This window comes from Octopus bimaculoides, chromosome 7, assembly GCF_046866305.1.
Source record: "Octopus bimaculoides isolate indiv1 chromosome 7, ASM4686630v1, whole genome shotgun sequence".
Lineage (NCBI taxonomy): Eukaryota > Metazoa > Mollusca > Cephalopoda > Octopoda > Octopodidae > Octopus > Octopus bimaculoides.
The window spans coordinates 24,695,067-24,712,607 of NC_142934.1; the positions used below are offsets into that span (position 1 = coordinate 24,695,067).

The 17,541-nt window shown below is 36.2% G+C and overlaps 2 protein-coding genes across 2 annotated transcripts; both read left to right on the top strand.

Moving 5' to 3' along the window:
• The first annotated feature begins 109 nt into the window (after positions 1-109).
• Positions 110-4,777, top strand: LOC106867161 (uncharacterized). The gene has a single exon (XM_089355891.1). The coding sequence runs from the start codon at positions 143-145 to the stop codon at positions 1,217-1,219; it is 1,077 nt and encodes a 358-aa protein (XP_089212017.1). The 5' UTR covers positions 110-142; the 3' UTR covers positions 1,220-4,777.
• A 401-nt stretch (positions 4,778-5,178) lies between these two features.
• LOC106872813 (uncharacterized) lies at positions 5,179-16,733 on the top strand. Its single transcript, XM_089355892.1, has 3 exons — positions 5,179-6,514; positions 10,713-14,730; positions 16,557-16,733. Exon 2 carries the CDS (start codon positions 11,068-11,070, stop codon positions 12,064-12,066), a length of 999 nt encoding a protein of 332 aa, XP_089212018.1. The 5' UTR covers positions 5,179-6,514; positions 10,713-11,067; the 3' UTR covers positions 12,067-14,730; positions 16,557-16,733.
• Positions 16,734-17,541: the final 808 nt, after the last annotated feature.

The window sequence follows — 17,541 nt, forward strand, 5'->3', positions numbered from 1 at the left end:
TGTTTTGGAGAAGTTTTAGCAATCTTCTGTTCATTGATTATTGATTACTAGATTCAATCCTAATAAATCTTCTTGAAATTCTTTAACAGCAAAAATATTACCACACTTTGTTAACGATATAAAAAAAAAAAGTTTAAAAGATATGGAAGAAAATGCTGAGACTATTGATTCCCCTACACATACAGAGGGAAATACAGAAGAGAAATCATATTCACATGATTTATGTGGAGAATTATTCAAAAGAAAGGATTTAATTCGGCATCAGTCAATTCTCTCAGTCGCAAAACTGTATAACTGTGAAGTTTGTGGAAAAACATTTACAAGCAGTACTTTGTTAACTAGCCACAAAGATATCCACACTGGAGAAAAATTATACCAATGTTATATCTGTGATGAAAAGTTTTCAACAAAGGACAATTTGTCATCTCACACATGTATTCAAACAGCAGAAAGGCCATACTGTTGTGATATCTGTGGTAAAACATTTTGTAGAAGTGGTCAGTTGTCTTCTCATAAATATATTCATTCAAGAGAGAGACCATACCATTGTGATATCTGTGGTCAAAGATTTTCTAGAAGTGGTCATTTGATTAACCACAAACGCATCCACACTGGAGAAAGGCCATACAACTGTGATATTTGTGGTAAAAAATTTTCTAGAATTAGTGAATTATCTTCCCACAAACATATTCATTTGGGTGAAAGGCAATACCGCTGTCATATCTGTGATAAAATATTTTCTAAAAGTACTGATTTGTCTTCTCATAAGCATATTCACTCAGGAGGACGAATATACCACTGTGACATCTGTGATACAACATTCTCTCAAGGTGGCAATTTATCTCGACATCAACGCATTCATACAGGAGAGAAACCATACCAGTGTCATATTTGCAAGAAAAAATTTTCTTCAAATGATTATTTGTCTGCCCACAAACGTACTCACACTGGAGAAAGACCCTACCGTTGTGATATCTGTGATAAAACATTCACTCAAAGTGGATGTTTATCCCAACACAAGCATATTCATACAGGAGAAAGACAGTTCCATTGTGATATTTGTGGTAAAATGTTTTCTACGGATCATAATTTAACTCGACACAAATGTATTCATACAAAAGAGAAAGCATACCACTGTGATATCTGTGATGAAACATTTTCGACTAGGGGTCGTTTATCTTCCCACATACGTATTCATACAGGAGAAAGACCATCATAGCACTGAGATTTCTATTATAAAGCATTGTCACAAAGTAGTAGTTTATTTTGATACAAATCTATTTACTGAAGAGAAAGAAAGACCATACCGTTGTAATATCTGCAGTGAAACATTTTCTGGAAGTGATAATTGTTACGCAGTACATATATTTATACATATATATATATATATATACACACACACACACCCACATGGGAAATAAACAATACTTATATATATTAATAATAATAGTAATATGACAACAAAAGAGTGAATGAGACCTTGATAGTATGTAAATAAAGGAATTTATCTATCTATCTATATATATATATATATATAATATAGGACAATCAGTAAGTTGTCATAATAATACTCAGAGTTTCAAATACTGGAGCTTCTACGCATTTATTTTCAGTTAAGACAAGAACACTATAAAAAATAAAAAACGTTGAATAAAGGGAAGTTACTCTAATAGGCGTGGAATAACAGGACTTATGTACATACACATGTGCCTTGAGGTTTCCCCACAAGAAATAATTACACAGAATCAAGGGGGCCAAGGAAATGAGGCATTCACCAAAGAGAGGGTGAAGAACAGCCATTGATGCTCTGGCTATGTAGGCTATTGCCCCATCCTGCTGAAATCACACACATTGAATAAGCATATGTTTTCATTGTAATTTAGGCACAAAGAAGTTGTTTATCATCTCGATGTAACATTCGGAGTTCACAGGAACAGCATTTCCATTATTCTCTTCAAAAAAGTAAGGACCAGTGATGGCAGCTTTTCCAACAGCACACCAGACCATCACTTTTGGGCTGTGCAGTCCTCTCGGATTTTGAAGAGCGCAATAACGATAGGTCTTCCTGCAAAATACACCTTACCAATTAATTACTAATGCCAAGTTCAGTGGACTGCCTCCGAGCAGAGCAATTTGGACTCCGTATCAAAGCATTTTTGAAGCATTCCAAGTTTTCTGGGGTCCATACCATTCGTGGTGCCCTCACCAGTTTCCTGTTCATTAGTGTACCTCATGTATGAAGTGCATTCACCCAACATAAGATTGTATCACGGATGGGAACAGCCTGATTTTGGTGAATGTTGAAGTGGTGCCAAAACTCAGGCTGAATTGCTGCAACTGATTTGTTATCCCTTGTGTAACTGTCATAGGCAAACATGCGATGCTCTGTCATCCACAATACTATGGCTTCATCTGAAAAGAGAAAAATAAGATACCATGGACTGAATGATATCTGTCACACATATGTCCCTTAGGGCCTCTCACTCAGAGTAAAAGGTAGACTATGACTCATGTGTACGAACTGCCATGCTACATGGCAGTGAAATATGGGCGATGACTGCTGAGGACATGTGTACACTTGCAAGGAATGAAGCCAGTATGCTCTGCTGGATGTGTAATGTCAGTGTGCATACACGACAGAGTGTACACGCTCTGAGAGAAAAGTTGGATTTAAGAAGCATCAGATGTGGTGTGCAAGAGAGACAACTGCGCTGGTATGGTCATGTTTTGCGAATGAATGAGGGCAGCTGTGTGAAAAAGTGTCACACCCTAGCAATTGAGGGAGCCTGCGGAAGAGATAGACACAGGAAAACCTGGGATGAGGTGGTGAAGCATGACCTTTGAACATTGGGCATTACCGAGGCAATGACAAGTGACTGAGACCTTTGGAAATATGCTGTGCTTGAGAAGACCCGACAAACCAAGTGAGACCATAGCCCACGGCCTATGCCAGTGGGTGTAACCAACCCACTTATGGATACTGCTCATTCATTGGACAATAAACTTTGCTTGTGAAGACCTATTGAGGCAAGTGAAATCAAAATTAAAATCACTGATGTGGCCAATGACAGTACTGCCTGATTGGTACTCGTGCCAGTGGAACGTTAAAAGCATATCCAAACGTGGGGTGTAACCGGCCCACTTATGAGTACCCCTCATTCATTGGACAATGAACTTTGCTTGTGAAGACCTATTGAGGCAAGTGTAAACAAATCAAAATCGCCAATGTGGCTGATGACAGTTATGCCTGATTGACACTCGAGCCAGTGGAATGTTAAAAGCACATCTGAGCGTGATCGTTGCCAAGGTCACGGATTGGGTCTCATGCCGGTGACATGTGAAAAGCACCATTCGAGTGTCATCGTTGCCAGCATTGCCTTACCGGCACATGTGCCAGTGGCATGTGAAAAACAACATTCGAGCGTGGTCATTGCCAGTGCTGCCGAACTGGCTCCCATGCAGGTAGCACGTAAAAAACACCTTTCGAGCGTGGTTGTTTGCCAGAACCGCCTGACTGGCCCTCATGCCGGTGGCACATAAAAGCACCCACTACATTCTCGGAGTGGTTGGCATTATGAATGGCATCCAGATGTAGGTCATGTTCAGCCACAGATTTCTTAAGGTTGGTTTTGTGGCGAGTTTTACGTAAATTTCTAGGTCTTTCTTCACAAAATGTATAGTGGTGTACTTGTCTACAGCCAGAATGTTTGGCTAGTCAGCAATCCATTGCTAAATTTTGTTCAGATCAAATTGCAGGAAAGATCTCTAGCATAAAAGATGTTCTTTTCATCTCAAAGAAAGGCTTAATGTGGTCTGTATATTTAAACATAGTAATATGCTTCCAGTTGGCATGTTTTGGTCATACATGCATGCCTCTATACACAAAAGTCTGATGGGCAAAATGCCTTGTGGTATTTAGTAAGGTTTTAATTTTAAATGCTAGAGGTAAATGTTGCCTTTCATTTTCTAGCATGTGCGGGAGAACTATCTTTGTTAATTTCTTCTGAGTAATGAAATGAATAAACAGTGGAGTACATAGCGGACGTTAAACGATGACGATGATCTCATTTTTAAGAAACTAATATTTTATATGTTTTGTTCCATCATTATTTATGCCTGTTTTCCCTACTGCCATGACTTGGATGGTTTTACAGGATCAAACAAGATGAAGGGCTGCATTGAGCTACAGTGTCTGCCATTGTTCTGACATTAGAGAGGTCACCAACTGACAAGGCAGTAAAAGGTCTCTACAACTGATTGAAATTGTAGTAGAGATGAAGTAGCTTTATACTAGGTGACGAGAGGCTGAAGTATGTCAAGACAGAAACAAGTGTTTTGCTACAGAACAGATACATAGACGCTCTACACCAGGCATCACTAAACTATAGGCTGCAAGGTCAGTTCATCTGGCCTGCTACTGTACTGTACCTTTTGTGTAAGTACCTGCAATGAGAGTTCATTTGTCTGTGGTATAGCATCAGTGTTTGGAACAACTTATGTCTGCAAACAAACATTTTCAAAAATAAAGTATGTGAAGTCTGCACATTGAACGAGGTTTACTGATGAACACTTGAAAGCAATTCTCTTGATTGGATGCAGCAATTAGAAAGTAAATATTGATGAAATCTTAAAAGCTAAACACCATTTTCACAAACCTTTTTTGCTGCTTAGTTTGTGAGATTCCGATATGTGTGCACTGGGTGTGGTGTAACTATCTTATTGCTAATGTTGCCTTCTTTAATGACTTTCTGGTAAATAAATATGCTGGTTGTCTTTATTTTTTTGTGTATTCACTGTATTGTATTAAACAAAAATGGTTATGCGACCCACACTCGTTATTCTCTCAGTTATCTGGCCCGCTGTGAAAAAAGTTTGGTGACCCCCTGCTCTACACTATATCAGATAGTGGGAGTAGCTGAAAATAAAATAAAAATGTGGGTGTTGAAAAGTCAGCGTATACTCCCAAGGCACAAGAACTGTGGGAGGAGAGTGACAGATGGTTAGAGACGAGGGTAGAGATAAATGTAGCAAACGATGTGCTATGCATTTTATAATTTTTCTCACATTTAAGTATTTAGCAACAGTTATGTAAGTCACAAGAATTAAAAATTATATACAAAGTGCACCAGCATGACCGCAGCCACTTGGCTGAAACACATAAATAATAAAAAAAATAAAAAAAAAAGAAACTTTAATCATTCACGAAGGGAAAATGTGCACTCAAGTTGTCAAGTATAGTGAAAGAAAAGAAAGAGAAATATATCTAAATTGAGGGTATACATAATGCAAAACATTTTTAAAATTTCGTTTTTGTATCTAGACACAGTTTTTTAAAAATTTATCAAACACTTAGGTACAGCATCATTTAATTTTCTTGCAACACCTTCAAATCACACCCTCCGAGGATAAAACAGAAGTGCTTGGGAAAATTTTGCCATAAGACACCCTGACTAAAAATAAATTGAGATTGTCATGTCAATACGCATCTGGAACTCTCAAGGTCGCTACAAATGTTAGCCCTTTAACATCGTTGAGGATGTCTCAAAATACAAGACTGTATTTCGTCTTCGGAGTGAGACAGTACCTCCACCACACTAACACAATAAACTTTTGGAAAACTCAGTTCGGTCCAAAAATAATGAACTGCTGCCTCACCAACCACCCCACCTCCAATCTCATGTCGGCTGCCAAACTTCAGAACTCGCTTGCATGCTGTCTTTTCACAGACTTTTCTATCAGGCCATTCTGATACTTTTTTTTATCTCGTCATCCATGTTCTCTACTTTAATATAACGTCATCCAGTGCTTCTTCCTGAAAAAGCCAACCCACTTGGATTGCGCACCCCTGCCCACATTTTTCCAACAGCTAGGACTTGCTCTTAAAATTGACCAAAATCGTTTCCCTCGAAACAAGATGCCTATATTTTGTTATGTCTGGGGAGAGTCATTCTATTTTAGTGCCTTATTACTTAACACACTCACCGGTTCGATTTCCGCTCATTTACTTATGTTTTCTAAAATTTCGTCGTGTCTTGCAACCTTTTCAAAAGTCGACTATTGAGAAGGCTGCAAAACGCAAGGAAAATTTTAAGTAATAAGGCGCTAAAAGAGAATAACTCTCCCTTGACACAATTAAATATGCGTCAACACACAAATTCACGTAATGAATATCACAAAACATACAAAAACGAAGATATTTTTATAAACTCTTTATTGATAAGAGGTAGTTTTATTCCAATGCGATCAAGGACACTTCCGGTTTATCCCTGACTTTGTTGTATGTCCATTTATATTGTAGATATATTATTATTTCTTTATACATATTTACACTATGTTAGTAATAATTAAGTACCGCTTGTAATTAACTTAAGAGATAATTCTTTAACCAGACTAAGACAATAGAGATATCCTGTATGAAGTAGTTAAAAGTTCTGCGCAATCTATTAATGCCTTCATCAACTTCAAGTTTCACTTTTTAAATACCTATCTCATTATCTCATAACTACATTTTTATGTAAGTATCATTTATATATAATTTACACGTTATGTTATTGAAACATCTCTTTTATATTTACTTTTTCTACTCCCTTTACCACTTCTATTCCCTACAAGATCCTCTTTTCTTTTATCTCTTCATATTTCTTTCTCGTGTATTTCATCTAAAGACCGTAATTAATCTAACTTTCAGGAAATTTGTAATATTTATTTTAATTCGTTCAACCTCTTTGTTTATTATTTTTGGCTTCATATTTTTCTCCCATATCCACTCCGCCAATCGTGTAGTTTCTTGTCTCCTCCTTATTTCTTTTATAAATCTTTTCTACCTGTCCTCCCGTTTGTTGCCAAGCAAATGAATCAGATTAAATATTTGTTTAGTACTTGGGTTAATATATAGTTTAAGACCCGGTCACGAAAAAAAAACTCCAGTGTACCTGGTGTAAAATAAATGTGTAGAAAACGTATATGAAAACAGAAGTTTGCGCAAATGAACACCCCTGTTTCTCTGTATCGTTGCTATCCAGTAGCCCCTCCAACTCTATATATACCCAAGTCTTTTGCCACTCACTCGCACTCCCTTTGCAGTATACTGTCACTTATGGCATTTGAACCTCAAGGGTATGCCCTGACACTTGCCACTATCTATATCTCTCTCTTCCTTTACTCAAACATCTAGTTATACTCTGATCCCTGTTCCTTGTGAGCATGCCCGGCATTTTGCCACCATCTCCGTCCTACGGTCTTCCGCTCTCTTTCTCTCCTCCTACACTTCCCTCAGGTTGGGCACCCGTGTATTTTCTTTGTGGTAGCATACCTGTTTCTGTCTTCGTTCCTGATCATTCTCTCTCCAGCCAGGTAACCTTGTACTTCCTCTTCAGCAAGACACCTATATCTGTCTCACTATAACCTTTTCATTATCACCTCGTCCCCTCTTAAAAGATTTTGTCTTGTATGTACTTGGTGTCCTTGTCAGTGCAGGTGCCACTTAAAAGCATCCAGTCCACATGGTAAAGTAGTTGATGTTTGGAAGGGCATCCAGCTGTAAAAACCTTACCAAAACTGACTTTGCGTGTGCTTGTGTCACATAAAACACATTAAGTCCACTCTGCTGAGTGGTAGGTGTTAGGAAGGACCTCCAGCTGTAAAAATCCTGTCAAAACAGTCACAGAAGTATGGTGCAGGCTTCAGACTAGCCAACTCAACTCTTGTGGTACCATCACACCCATGCTGGCATGGACCATGGATGTTAAATGATGATGATGATGAAAGTGGCACTCTCTCTCTCTCTCACATCTTTCATGTAATACACTTTGTTTACCTAAACTTTCAATGGTGTAGCAATATATTATATTACATATATTATCATCATCATCATTTAACATCCACTCTCCATGTTGACATGGGTTGGACGATTTGACTGAGGACTGGTGAATCAGATGGCTACACCAGGTTCCAATCTGATTTGGCAGAGTTTCTACAGCTGGATGCCCTTCCTAACGCCAACCACTCCGAGAGTGTAGTGGGTGCTTTTACATGCCACCAGCACGAAGGCCAGTCAGGCGGTACTGGCAACGGCTATGCTCGAAATGGTGTATTTGACGTGCCACCTGCACAGGAGCCAGTCCAGCGGTACTGGCAACGAACTCACTTGAATGTCTTTTTACGTGCCAGGAAGGCGACGTCGGTAACGATCACGCTCAAATGGTGCTATTTACGTGCTCCTGGCACGGAAGCCAGACAGCTGGTGCTCTGGCAACGATCACGCTCGGACGGTGCTTTTAGTGATCTACTGGTACAGGTGCCACCACAATTTCGCTTTCGCTTGCCCCAACAGGTCTTCGCAAGCTGAGTTTAGTATTCAATGAAGAGATGTTGGCATGGGTGCCAGTCTACAAATTTAGTTCGATTTCGATTTCACTTGCCTCAACAGGTCTTCACAAGTGGAGTTTAGTGTCCAAAGAAGGAATGTTACACGTAAGTGGGCTGGCTACATCCCAGGCAGAGGCCTTGGATTTTGGTCTCAATTGGCTCACCAGGTCTTCTCACGCACAGCATATTTCCAAAGGTCTTGGTCAGAAGTCATTGCCTTGGTAAGGCCTAATGTTCTGGAGTCGTGCTAAACCACTTCATCCAAGGTCTTCCTGGGCCTGCCTCTTCCACAGGTTCCCTTAACCGCTAGGGTGTGGCACTTTTTAAAACAGCTATCCTCGTCCATTCTCACCACGTGTCCATACCAGCGCAATTGTCTCTCTTGCACACCACAACTGATGCTTCTTAGGTTCAACTTTTCTCTCAGGATACTTACACTCTGTAGGGTATGCACACTGACATTACTCATCCATCGGAGAATACTGGCTTCATTCCTTGCGAGCTTACGCATGTCCTCAGCAGTCACTGCCCATGTTTCACTGCCATGTAGCATGGCTGTTCGTACACATTCATCATATGTATATATATATAAACACACATACACACACAAATTTTTTAAGAAATTTCGGATCTTTTTTAAAACGGGGGCCACATTTTTCATTAATGTTTTACGTAGTGTTTTTGGTAGCGAAAGACTTTCAAACTTCGTATACTTATCTATTTTGTGTTATAGAACAGAAAAATATTTTTGTATTCGAATTTATTTCATGTAAAAAATTGTCTTATTTCGATAATTTCAACCAATCACTGACAAGTATTCAGTTGTTTACATTTACTCCTTTGGCTCACTAAGCGATGTAAAGCGTATTTATTCTCCATACCTTCGTTTTATTTGCTTTTTTCATTTTAAATTTGCTTTAACCCTAACCCTAAGGTTAGGGTTAGGGTTAGGGTTAATTGTTTCAGAATCGTTTGTTTATGTAGTCGGCACTTAATGTATATCGGCTGAATGGACGTCAGTGATTGGTTGAAATTACAGAAATACGACAACTTTAACATGGAATAATTTATGGATTTCTTTTTTTTTTAAGAAGACTAAGAGAAAAAGATGTTTTATATGACACATTCTACCAGTGTTCCAAGTTTCAAAGTATTTCGTTAATGAAAAATGTGGCCCCCGTTTTAAAAAAGATCCGAAATTTCTAATGATTCCGGGATAGGTAAGGTCTGGTCTCCCCACCGACCCACACACACTTTTTTTCCAAACAAAAATAAAGGGTTTGCAGCACATTAGGAGGTCAGGGTACTTGATTCTACTCAACAAATCTGAGTGTTTTTTTTTTTCTTAATGAAATGCTTGCAGGTGTACTTCCCTAAATTTAGCGAAATTTCTAGGGAAAATGTTTTCCAAAGTGGTGGGAGGGGACTTTCAGAGAATTCACATGATCCGATTTTTACCACCATAACTTTCAGGAAAATGGATATCTTGTAATAAAATTTTACAGAAACACCTTTCAAATGGCATAGATTACAATTATAAAGAAATTTGTGGGGAAAATGTTTTCCTGAAAGTTATGAGGGAAAAGATCAGATTGTGTGAATTATCAGAAAGTCCTCTCCCCAACCTGACCCCCATGCATTTGCACCAATTGCTGTTTTCATATTTGTTTCCTACTTGTTTTTTTACACTTATTCAACTAATTTTTATTTTTGTTTTGATGACAGGGTGCTAAACTAGATCCTGCAAGTTAAGAAGAAAAAACATATCATGTGAATTTTCCGACAGTTCACTCCCCACCCCTTATGAAAACATTTTCCCCAGAAATTTCTTTATAATTGCAATCTGTGACACTTGCACAGTATTTCTATAAAATTTCATTAATATATATCCATTTTCCTGAAAGTTATGAGAGAAAAATCAGATCTTGTGAATTTTCCAGAAGTCCTCTCACCCCAACCCTCTGCACAAATTTTTGTTTTCATATTCGTTCTCTATACAATTTTTTATATTTAGTCGGCTGGTGTAAAAAGACATGAAAATAAGTGATGTAGGCTAAGGAGATCAACAACTAAAGTTTGGGGTGAATGTAGTAATCACTTTTGCATTTATTGTGGAGTACATATGTATCTTTGGTGCCTTGCATCAGGTGGAAGATTAGTTGCTTCTAGAATCGTTTTAGACCGAACTATACTGACCTATGGTCATTCCAATGTTTTCATGCCAAGATTCACAACATTGTGTCTTTTCCCTTTGCATATATGTTTTGGCTGTTTCTAGTTACTCCAATAATCTTTATGTTAACACTTCATTGTCCCTAATGTATTATGTTGTCTTTCTTTTCCAGGTTAACTGATGACATTGACAAGGCTTAACCTTTTAGGACTAAAAATAACTTAAATCAAGATGTGGTCAGCCCATTTTGGCAATTCTTGATTTAATGGATGAGAAAATCTTCCTTCCAATTGAGATTATGTGCAAAAATTCTTACTCTGTTATTTATTGAAAGATTCTATGGAAAGATTAAACTTTGAAGATATGTTTTGTGCTTTGGATATATTTTTTTTGAGAAGTTTTAGCAATCATCTGTTCATTGGTTATTGATTACTAGATTCAATCCTAATAAATCTACTTGAAATTCTTTAACAGCAAAAATATTACCACACTTTGTTAACGATATAAAAAAAAAAAGTTTAAAAGATATGGAAGAAAATGCTGAAATTATTGATTCCGCTACACATACAGAGGGAAATAGAGAAGAGAAATCATATTTACATGATTTATGTGGGGAATTATTCACAAGTAAGGATTTAATTCGGCATCAGTCAATTCACTCAGTCTCCAAACTGTATAACTGTGAAGTTTGTGGAAAGACATTTACAAGCAGTACTTTGTTAACTAGCCACAAAGATATCCACACCGGAGAAAAATTATACCAATGTTATATGTGTGATGAAAAGTTTTCAACAAAGGACAATTTGTTATCTCACACATGTATTCAAACAGCAGAAAGGCCATACTGTTGTGATATCTGTGGTAAAACATTTTCTAGAAGTGGTCATTTGATTAAACACAAACGTATCCACACTGGAGAAAGGCCATACAACTGTGATATTTGTGGTGAAACATTTTCTAGAATTAGTGAATTATCTTCCCACAAACGTATTCACTTAGATGAAAGACAATATCGCTGTCACATCTGTAATAAAATATTTTCTAAAAGTACTGATTTGTCTTCTCATAAGCATATTCACTCAGGAGGACGAATATACCACTGTGATATCTGTGATACAACATTCTCTCGAAGTGGAAATTTATTTCGACATCAGCGCATTCATACAGGAGAGAAGCCATACCAATGTGATATTTGCAAGAAAAAATTTTCTTCAAATGTTAATTTGTCTGCCCACAAACGTACTCACACTGGCGAAAGACCCTACCGCTGTGATATCTGTGGTAAGACATTCTCTCGAAGTGAATGTTTATCTCAACACAAGCATATTCATACAGGAGAAAGACAGTTCCATTGTGATATTTGTGGTAAAATGTTTTCTACGGATCATAATTTAACTCGACACAAATGTATTCATACAGAAGAGAAAGCCTACCACTGTGATATCTGTGATGAAACATTTTCTACTAAGGGTCGTTTATCTTCCCACATACGTATTCATACAGGAGAAAGACCATCACAACACTGAGATTTCTGTTATAAAGCGTTTTGACACAAATATATTTACTGAGGAGAAAGAGAGACCATACCGTTGTGATATCTTCTGTGGAACATTTTCTGGAAGTGGTAATTTTTATCAGTATATATATATATATATATATATATATATATATATATACATACTCACATAGGAAATAAAGCATACTCACATATATATGTGTGTATATATGGTAAAATATTTTCTATAAGCAGCAATGTTTTATAATAAATGTATTTCTTTAACAGACCACTATCATAACAATGTTTTTATATCCTTTATTTCATACTGGCAATTTAATTTAGTCTGCATTATATTCATTACATACAGTGTTTGTCCAGGTGAATGTTTCATACTTATTGTTACTATTGATAACTCCAGTTTACCAAGACTTTGATGTCCCAGTCCTCTATCAACCTGCAAGAACATCCCTTCCTTCTTTGTACACCTGCATTTCTACGCATATCCTCTTATGTCGAACATAATAATATCCACTATTAAACTATACATAAATTTATGCTTTATTGGTCTTTAGGTTTGTTAACTATTGACCATTCCTTCAAATTTAAACTTTGTGGCAACTTAGTATATCTTTACTATTTACCATCAAAAGAAGAAATCTCAGTGACTTGGAGATATAAGAAATGTGTTACAGTATTATTAGAAAGAAAAATAAATTGAAAGAGATGTGGATAGACAGCATTAATGAAGGGATAGAATTCATTAGTGATGTGAATGTAAGAATGGTATGAGATGGGATCAAATGGATTCCTATGATATTTGACATAGTCTGACCACATAACACACGAGATATTACTTAATATCAATGTAGTTTTTTGAATAACTTCGGAGCTGTCCATGTCACACTGGTGGCAAATAAAATTGTGAGGGGACTATATCTCTGGTTGTGTGGGACATCTTTTTACCATCTTGTCTATTGCCAAAAATATACCACTAAACTGGATGATAAAAAGTCTAGAGTTATGTGTTCTTGTGCAGGCAAGATGGTTATATGTTAGGAACTGCAACAGGTGGTCATTGTCATATCATCTATAGATAATTTTATGTGTACATTGTAAGGAGATGAAATAAGTTGTGCATGTATAAGTTCAAAACTAATGAAAAAGATTGAAAGCAAATGACCTTCAGCACAACATCTATAATTGTTTATTTCATTAAATCAATGGAATATTCAGAATATTTTAATTGTCCTTGGATAGATTAGAAAATATCAAGGGAGAATATAGACAATTATAACATACTCAAAGCTAATTCAATATATAGTAAGGCATATATTTCACCAGTGTTTTGATATGACTGTTATAGAATTGGTTTATATTAGAAGTAGTATAACATGGAACTGGTATTGGGAGATGAGACATATCTAATTTTTTAAATAAATTTATTATAACATTAATTGTGTGTTAACTCTATCTAGGTTTGTTATTCATGTAGTTGATATTGTAATTGTTTCCATTCAACAGTTTCTCCAGTTGCATTGTCAACATTCTTGACAAAATATGTTAGTATTGTAGAGAATACTTTCAAAACAAAAATTGGGTCATCCCATAAACAATGCTTTTTTTAAAAAATTCCTTTTTTTATTTCTCAAAATTAAGATACACAGTGTTCTTTTTTAATCTAAAATATACTCTCCTTCATTTTCTACAATGCTCTTCCATCTATCTGGTACACTTGAAAGGCTGCTCTTCCAGTGAACATGGGGAAAATATTTGAAGTATGTCAGCTAATGATATTTTAGGTAATTTTACTAGATAAAGGAAATAAGAGTTAAATTTGTATTTTTTCATTACAAATTAATACCTCATGTCAAGTTTGTGATATTGTTTCTTTCATCATAGTGTTTTGATGTCTACCTTTCCATGATTTGCATGGGTGTGACAAAATTCATTGAGGCAGATTTCTACAGGTGGATGCCCTTTCTCTTGTCAACTCTTGCCTGTTCACAAGCAAGATGATATTTCCCTATAGCTGAGCATGTTTCCAAGGATTGGAAATGAAGGACAAAGCATGTATGACAATTACACTCATTTACTATTAGCATATAATGTCATGGTTAGTGGGCACAAATACACCGTGCACAAACACACACACACATATCATCATCACTTTAATGTGTGTGTATGTATGTATATATATATATATATATGTGTGTGTATGTATGTGTGCATGTACTTGTACGTGCATGTTTATGTTTTATGTGTTTGTTTCTGTTTGATGTATGTGTTTGTAGGTGTGTGTATGTATATATATATATATATACATGTATGTGTATATGTATATATACTTAATACAAATAATATATACGTATATATGTATATATACATGCATATATGTGTACAGGACATTAAAAAAAAACGTTAAACACAATGAGAAACGAAAGCATAAAAATGAAAACAGAAAACGAACTTTCTTCAGTTGTCCCTGTCCCATCTACTCCGCGTTTCGAAGGTAAGGACAATGCTCGACTTCGTTGAAACAGTCCTTCCCGCAAAGCAAATTAAATAAAATTTTGGAATTTTTGCGGAGGGTGAAACAACAAGACAGTAAAAACAAACGGTGAAGCCTGTTGAGCCAAGACGATGGAAAAAATATGAATGCAAGGAGAATGAACCAAGAGAGGAGACAGGCGAGGCACGTCTTATGTGAATATGTACTTCTTTATTTTACTTCAAAAAAAAAAAAAATTAATCCAAGTTTTTTTCAAACTTTTTTCCATTACACTCAAGCAAAAAATAATTTATGAATTTCTTTCTCTTCGAAAGTCCTCTCCCCACGCCCTCGGAAAAGATGTTCCCCACAAATTTCTTTATAATCGTAATCTATGCCGTTTGAAAGGTATTATATAAAATTTTATTTCAAAAAACCCCATTTTCCTAAAAGTTATTTGGGAAAAACTCGGATTTTTGTGAATTTTCTGAGTCCTCTCCCCCACCCTCCGATTGGTTTGCGCGCATTTTTGTTTTCATATTCGTTCCATACACATTTTTTTTTACACCTGTTGCACTATTAATTATTTTGTTTTTGCTTTCGTTTCCGAGTAATGTTGTAAACATTAACCGAAAATTTTGCCAGAAGACACCCCGTCTAAAAATAAGTTGAGATGGTCATGTCAATATGCATCTGGAACACTCAAGGTTGCTACATCGTTGAGGATGTCTCAAAATACAAGACTTCTATCACACAGACTGAAATTAATCTTCGGACTGAGACAGTACTTCCACGCTAACGCAATAAACTTTTAGAAAACTCAGTTGGGTCCCAAAATAATGTACTGCTGTCACATCCATCCCACCCCCAATCTCACTTCGGCCGGCAAACTTCAAGCTCACACGCATGCTATCTTTTCACAGACTTTTCCGACTCTGTTCATCTCGTCGTCCATTTTCTTTACATTAGTGTAACTCCACCATTATTCACTTCACTCAGTCGTTCTTCCTGAAAAAGCAAACCCAATTCAATTGCTCATAGATCTGAACGAAATCGTTGAAGCGAAACAAAATATTTATAATAACTCTTTATTGATAAGAGGTAGTTTTATTCCGATGCGATCAAGAGCACTTCCGTTTTATTCCTGACTTTGTTGTATGTCCATTTATATTGTAGATATATTATTATTTCTTTATACATATTTACACTATGTTAGTAATAATTAAGTACCGCTTGTAATTAACTTAAGAGATAATTCTTTAAGCAGATTAAGACAATAGAGATATCCTGTATGAAGTAAAAGGTTCTGTCTAATTTATCAATACCTTCATCAATTTCAAGTTTCACCACTTCAATTATCTCATCTTATAACTACATTTTTATGTAAGTATGATTTATGTATAATTTACATGTTATTTTATTGAAAAATCTCTTTTATATTTACATTTCTACTTCCTCTACTACTTCTGTTTCCTACAAGATCTTTTCTTTTTACTTCTTTCTTGTGTATTTCATCTTAACACCGTAATTAATTTAAATTTCTGCAAATTTCTAATATTTAAGGACGTAACCAAACAGACATACACACACACACACACACACACACACGCTTCAAAGCTTTATATCACATACATTTCTGTACTTCGCTGCTATTGCACAAATCGTTAGACTCGCTTTACTTTCGAATCGATCGAAATGGCACGTGGAAGACCAGCTGCACCTCAATTCATTGTTCCTAAACTTGAAGTCCACAACCCTGAGTCAATTTTGGAAGAATCCTGGAACATCACTCGATTAAGCAAAGCAGAAGACAAGATTCTTCAGTGGTTGGCACGGCGTCGACTAATTATGAATATGTAAACTTGCGAAAATTGTAATTCACTATGTGGCCTCACTACACGTGGTGACTGTATGAATGTAAAAATCTATGTCTGTAAGCTCTGTAAAAGGAAGAAATCAATTCGTCACTGTTAATTCTTCGAAAGAAGCCATATTTCACTCTACAATATCGTGTTGCTCATTTATTGCAGGGCACGCGTTATGTCGCAAGAAGATATTATGAATGAGTGTTCATTAACAACCCGACTACTGTAGTAGATTTGTGTAATTTTTGCCGTGATGTTTGTGATATACGACTTCAACAAAACCCAGTGGAACCAAAGAAAAAGATTTTTTGTTCACTTTTTGGTGGCTAAAGCCAATGTCTACGTTGTTTAATAGTAAGTTGACTTATTTATTTCACCTTTCATTTTTATTTACTTCTTTAATCACCAGATACAGAAAGATTACCTGCCAGATATTGTTACTGTTGCAAACCATCTCTTTCCAAGCAGTCATATTTCCCCATAGCCAAACATGTCATTCACTGACGATGTGAAACGAAGTTCACTCGTGTGAGAATGATGCCTGTTAACAATCATATAATCTCAACAGAGGGGATGATATATAGACACTCACACACAAATATGCAACTGGCTTCTTTCAGTTTCCATTCGCTTGCCCAAATAGTTGTCTAATAGGAGTGAACCAAAGACGTAATGCAATGGAAGTGAATCCAAGACCTTGTGAGTTTGAAATAAACTTCTGAACCACAGAGCTATATACTGTTTGTCTTTTTCAATCAATGTGTGAAGTAATTTGTTTTAGATCTATTATGGTGTAGATAATAGGGAAGATATTAGAACAAGTGATGTAGACTAAAATTAACAACCAAAGTTTGGGGTAAATGTAGTAATCAGTTTTGCAGTTATTGAGGTGTAGATATGTATCTTTGGTTCCTTGGATCAGGTGGAAGATTAAATGATTTTAGAATGTTTTTAGACCAAACTATAGTGACCTGTAGTCATCTCAGTGTCTTCATGTCAAGATTCACTTCATTGTGTCTTTTCCTTTTGCATATATGTTTTGGCTATTTCTAGTTATTCCAATAATCTTTATACTAACACTTCATTGTCCCTAATGTATGATGTTGCCTTTCTATTTCAGGTTATCTGATGACATTGAAATAAAAGTATT

What these genes read in the sequence shown, in the direction of transcription:
- LOC106867161 (XM_089355891.1), top strand. Translation starts at nt 143, where the DNA reads ATGGAAGAAAATGCTGAGACTATTGATTCCCCTACACATACAGAGGGA.
- LOC106872813 (XM_089355892.1), top strand. Translation starts at nt 11,068, where the DNA reads ATGGAAGAAAATGCTGAAATTATTGATTCCGCTACACATACAGAGGGA.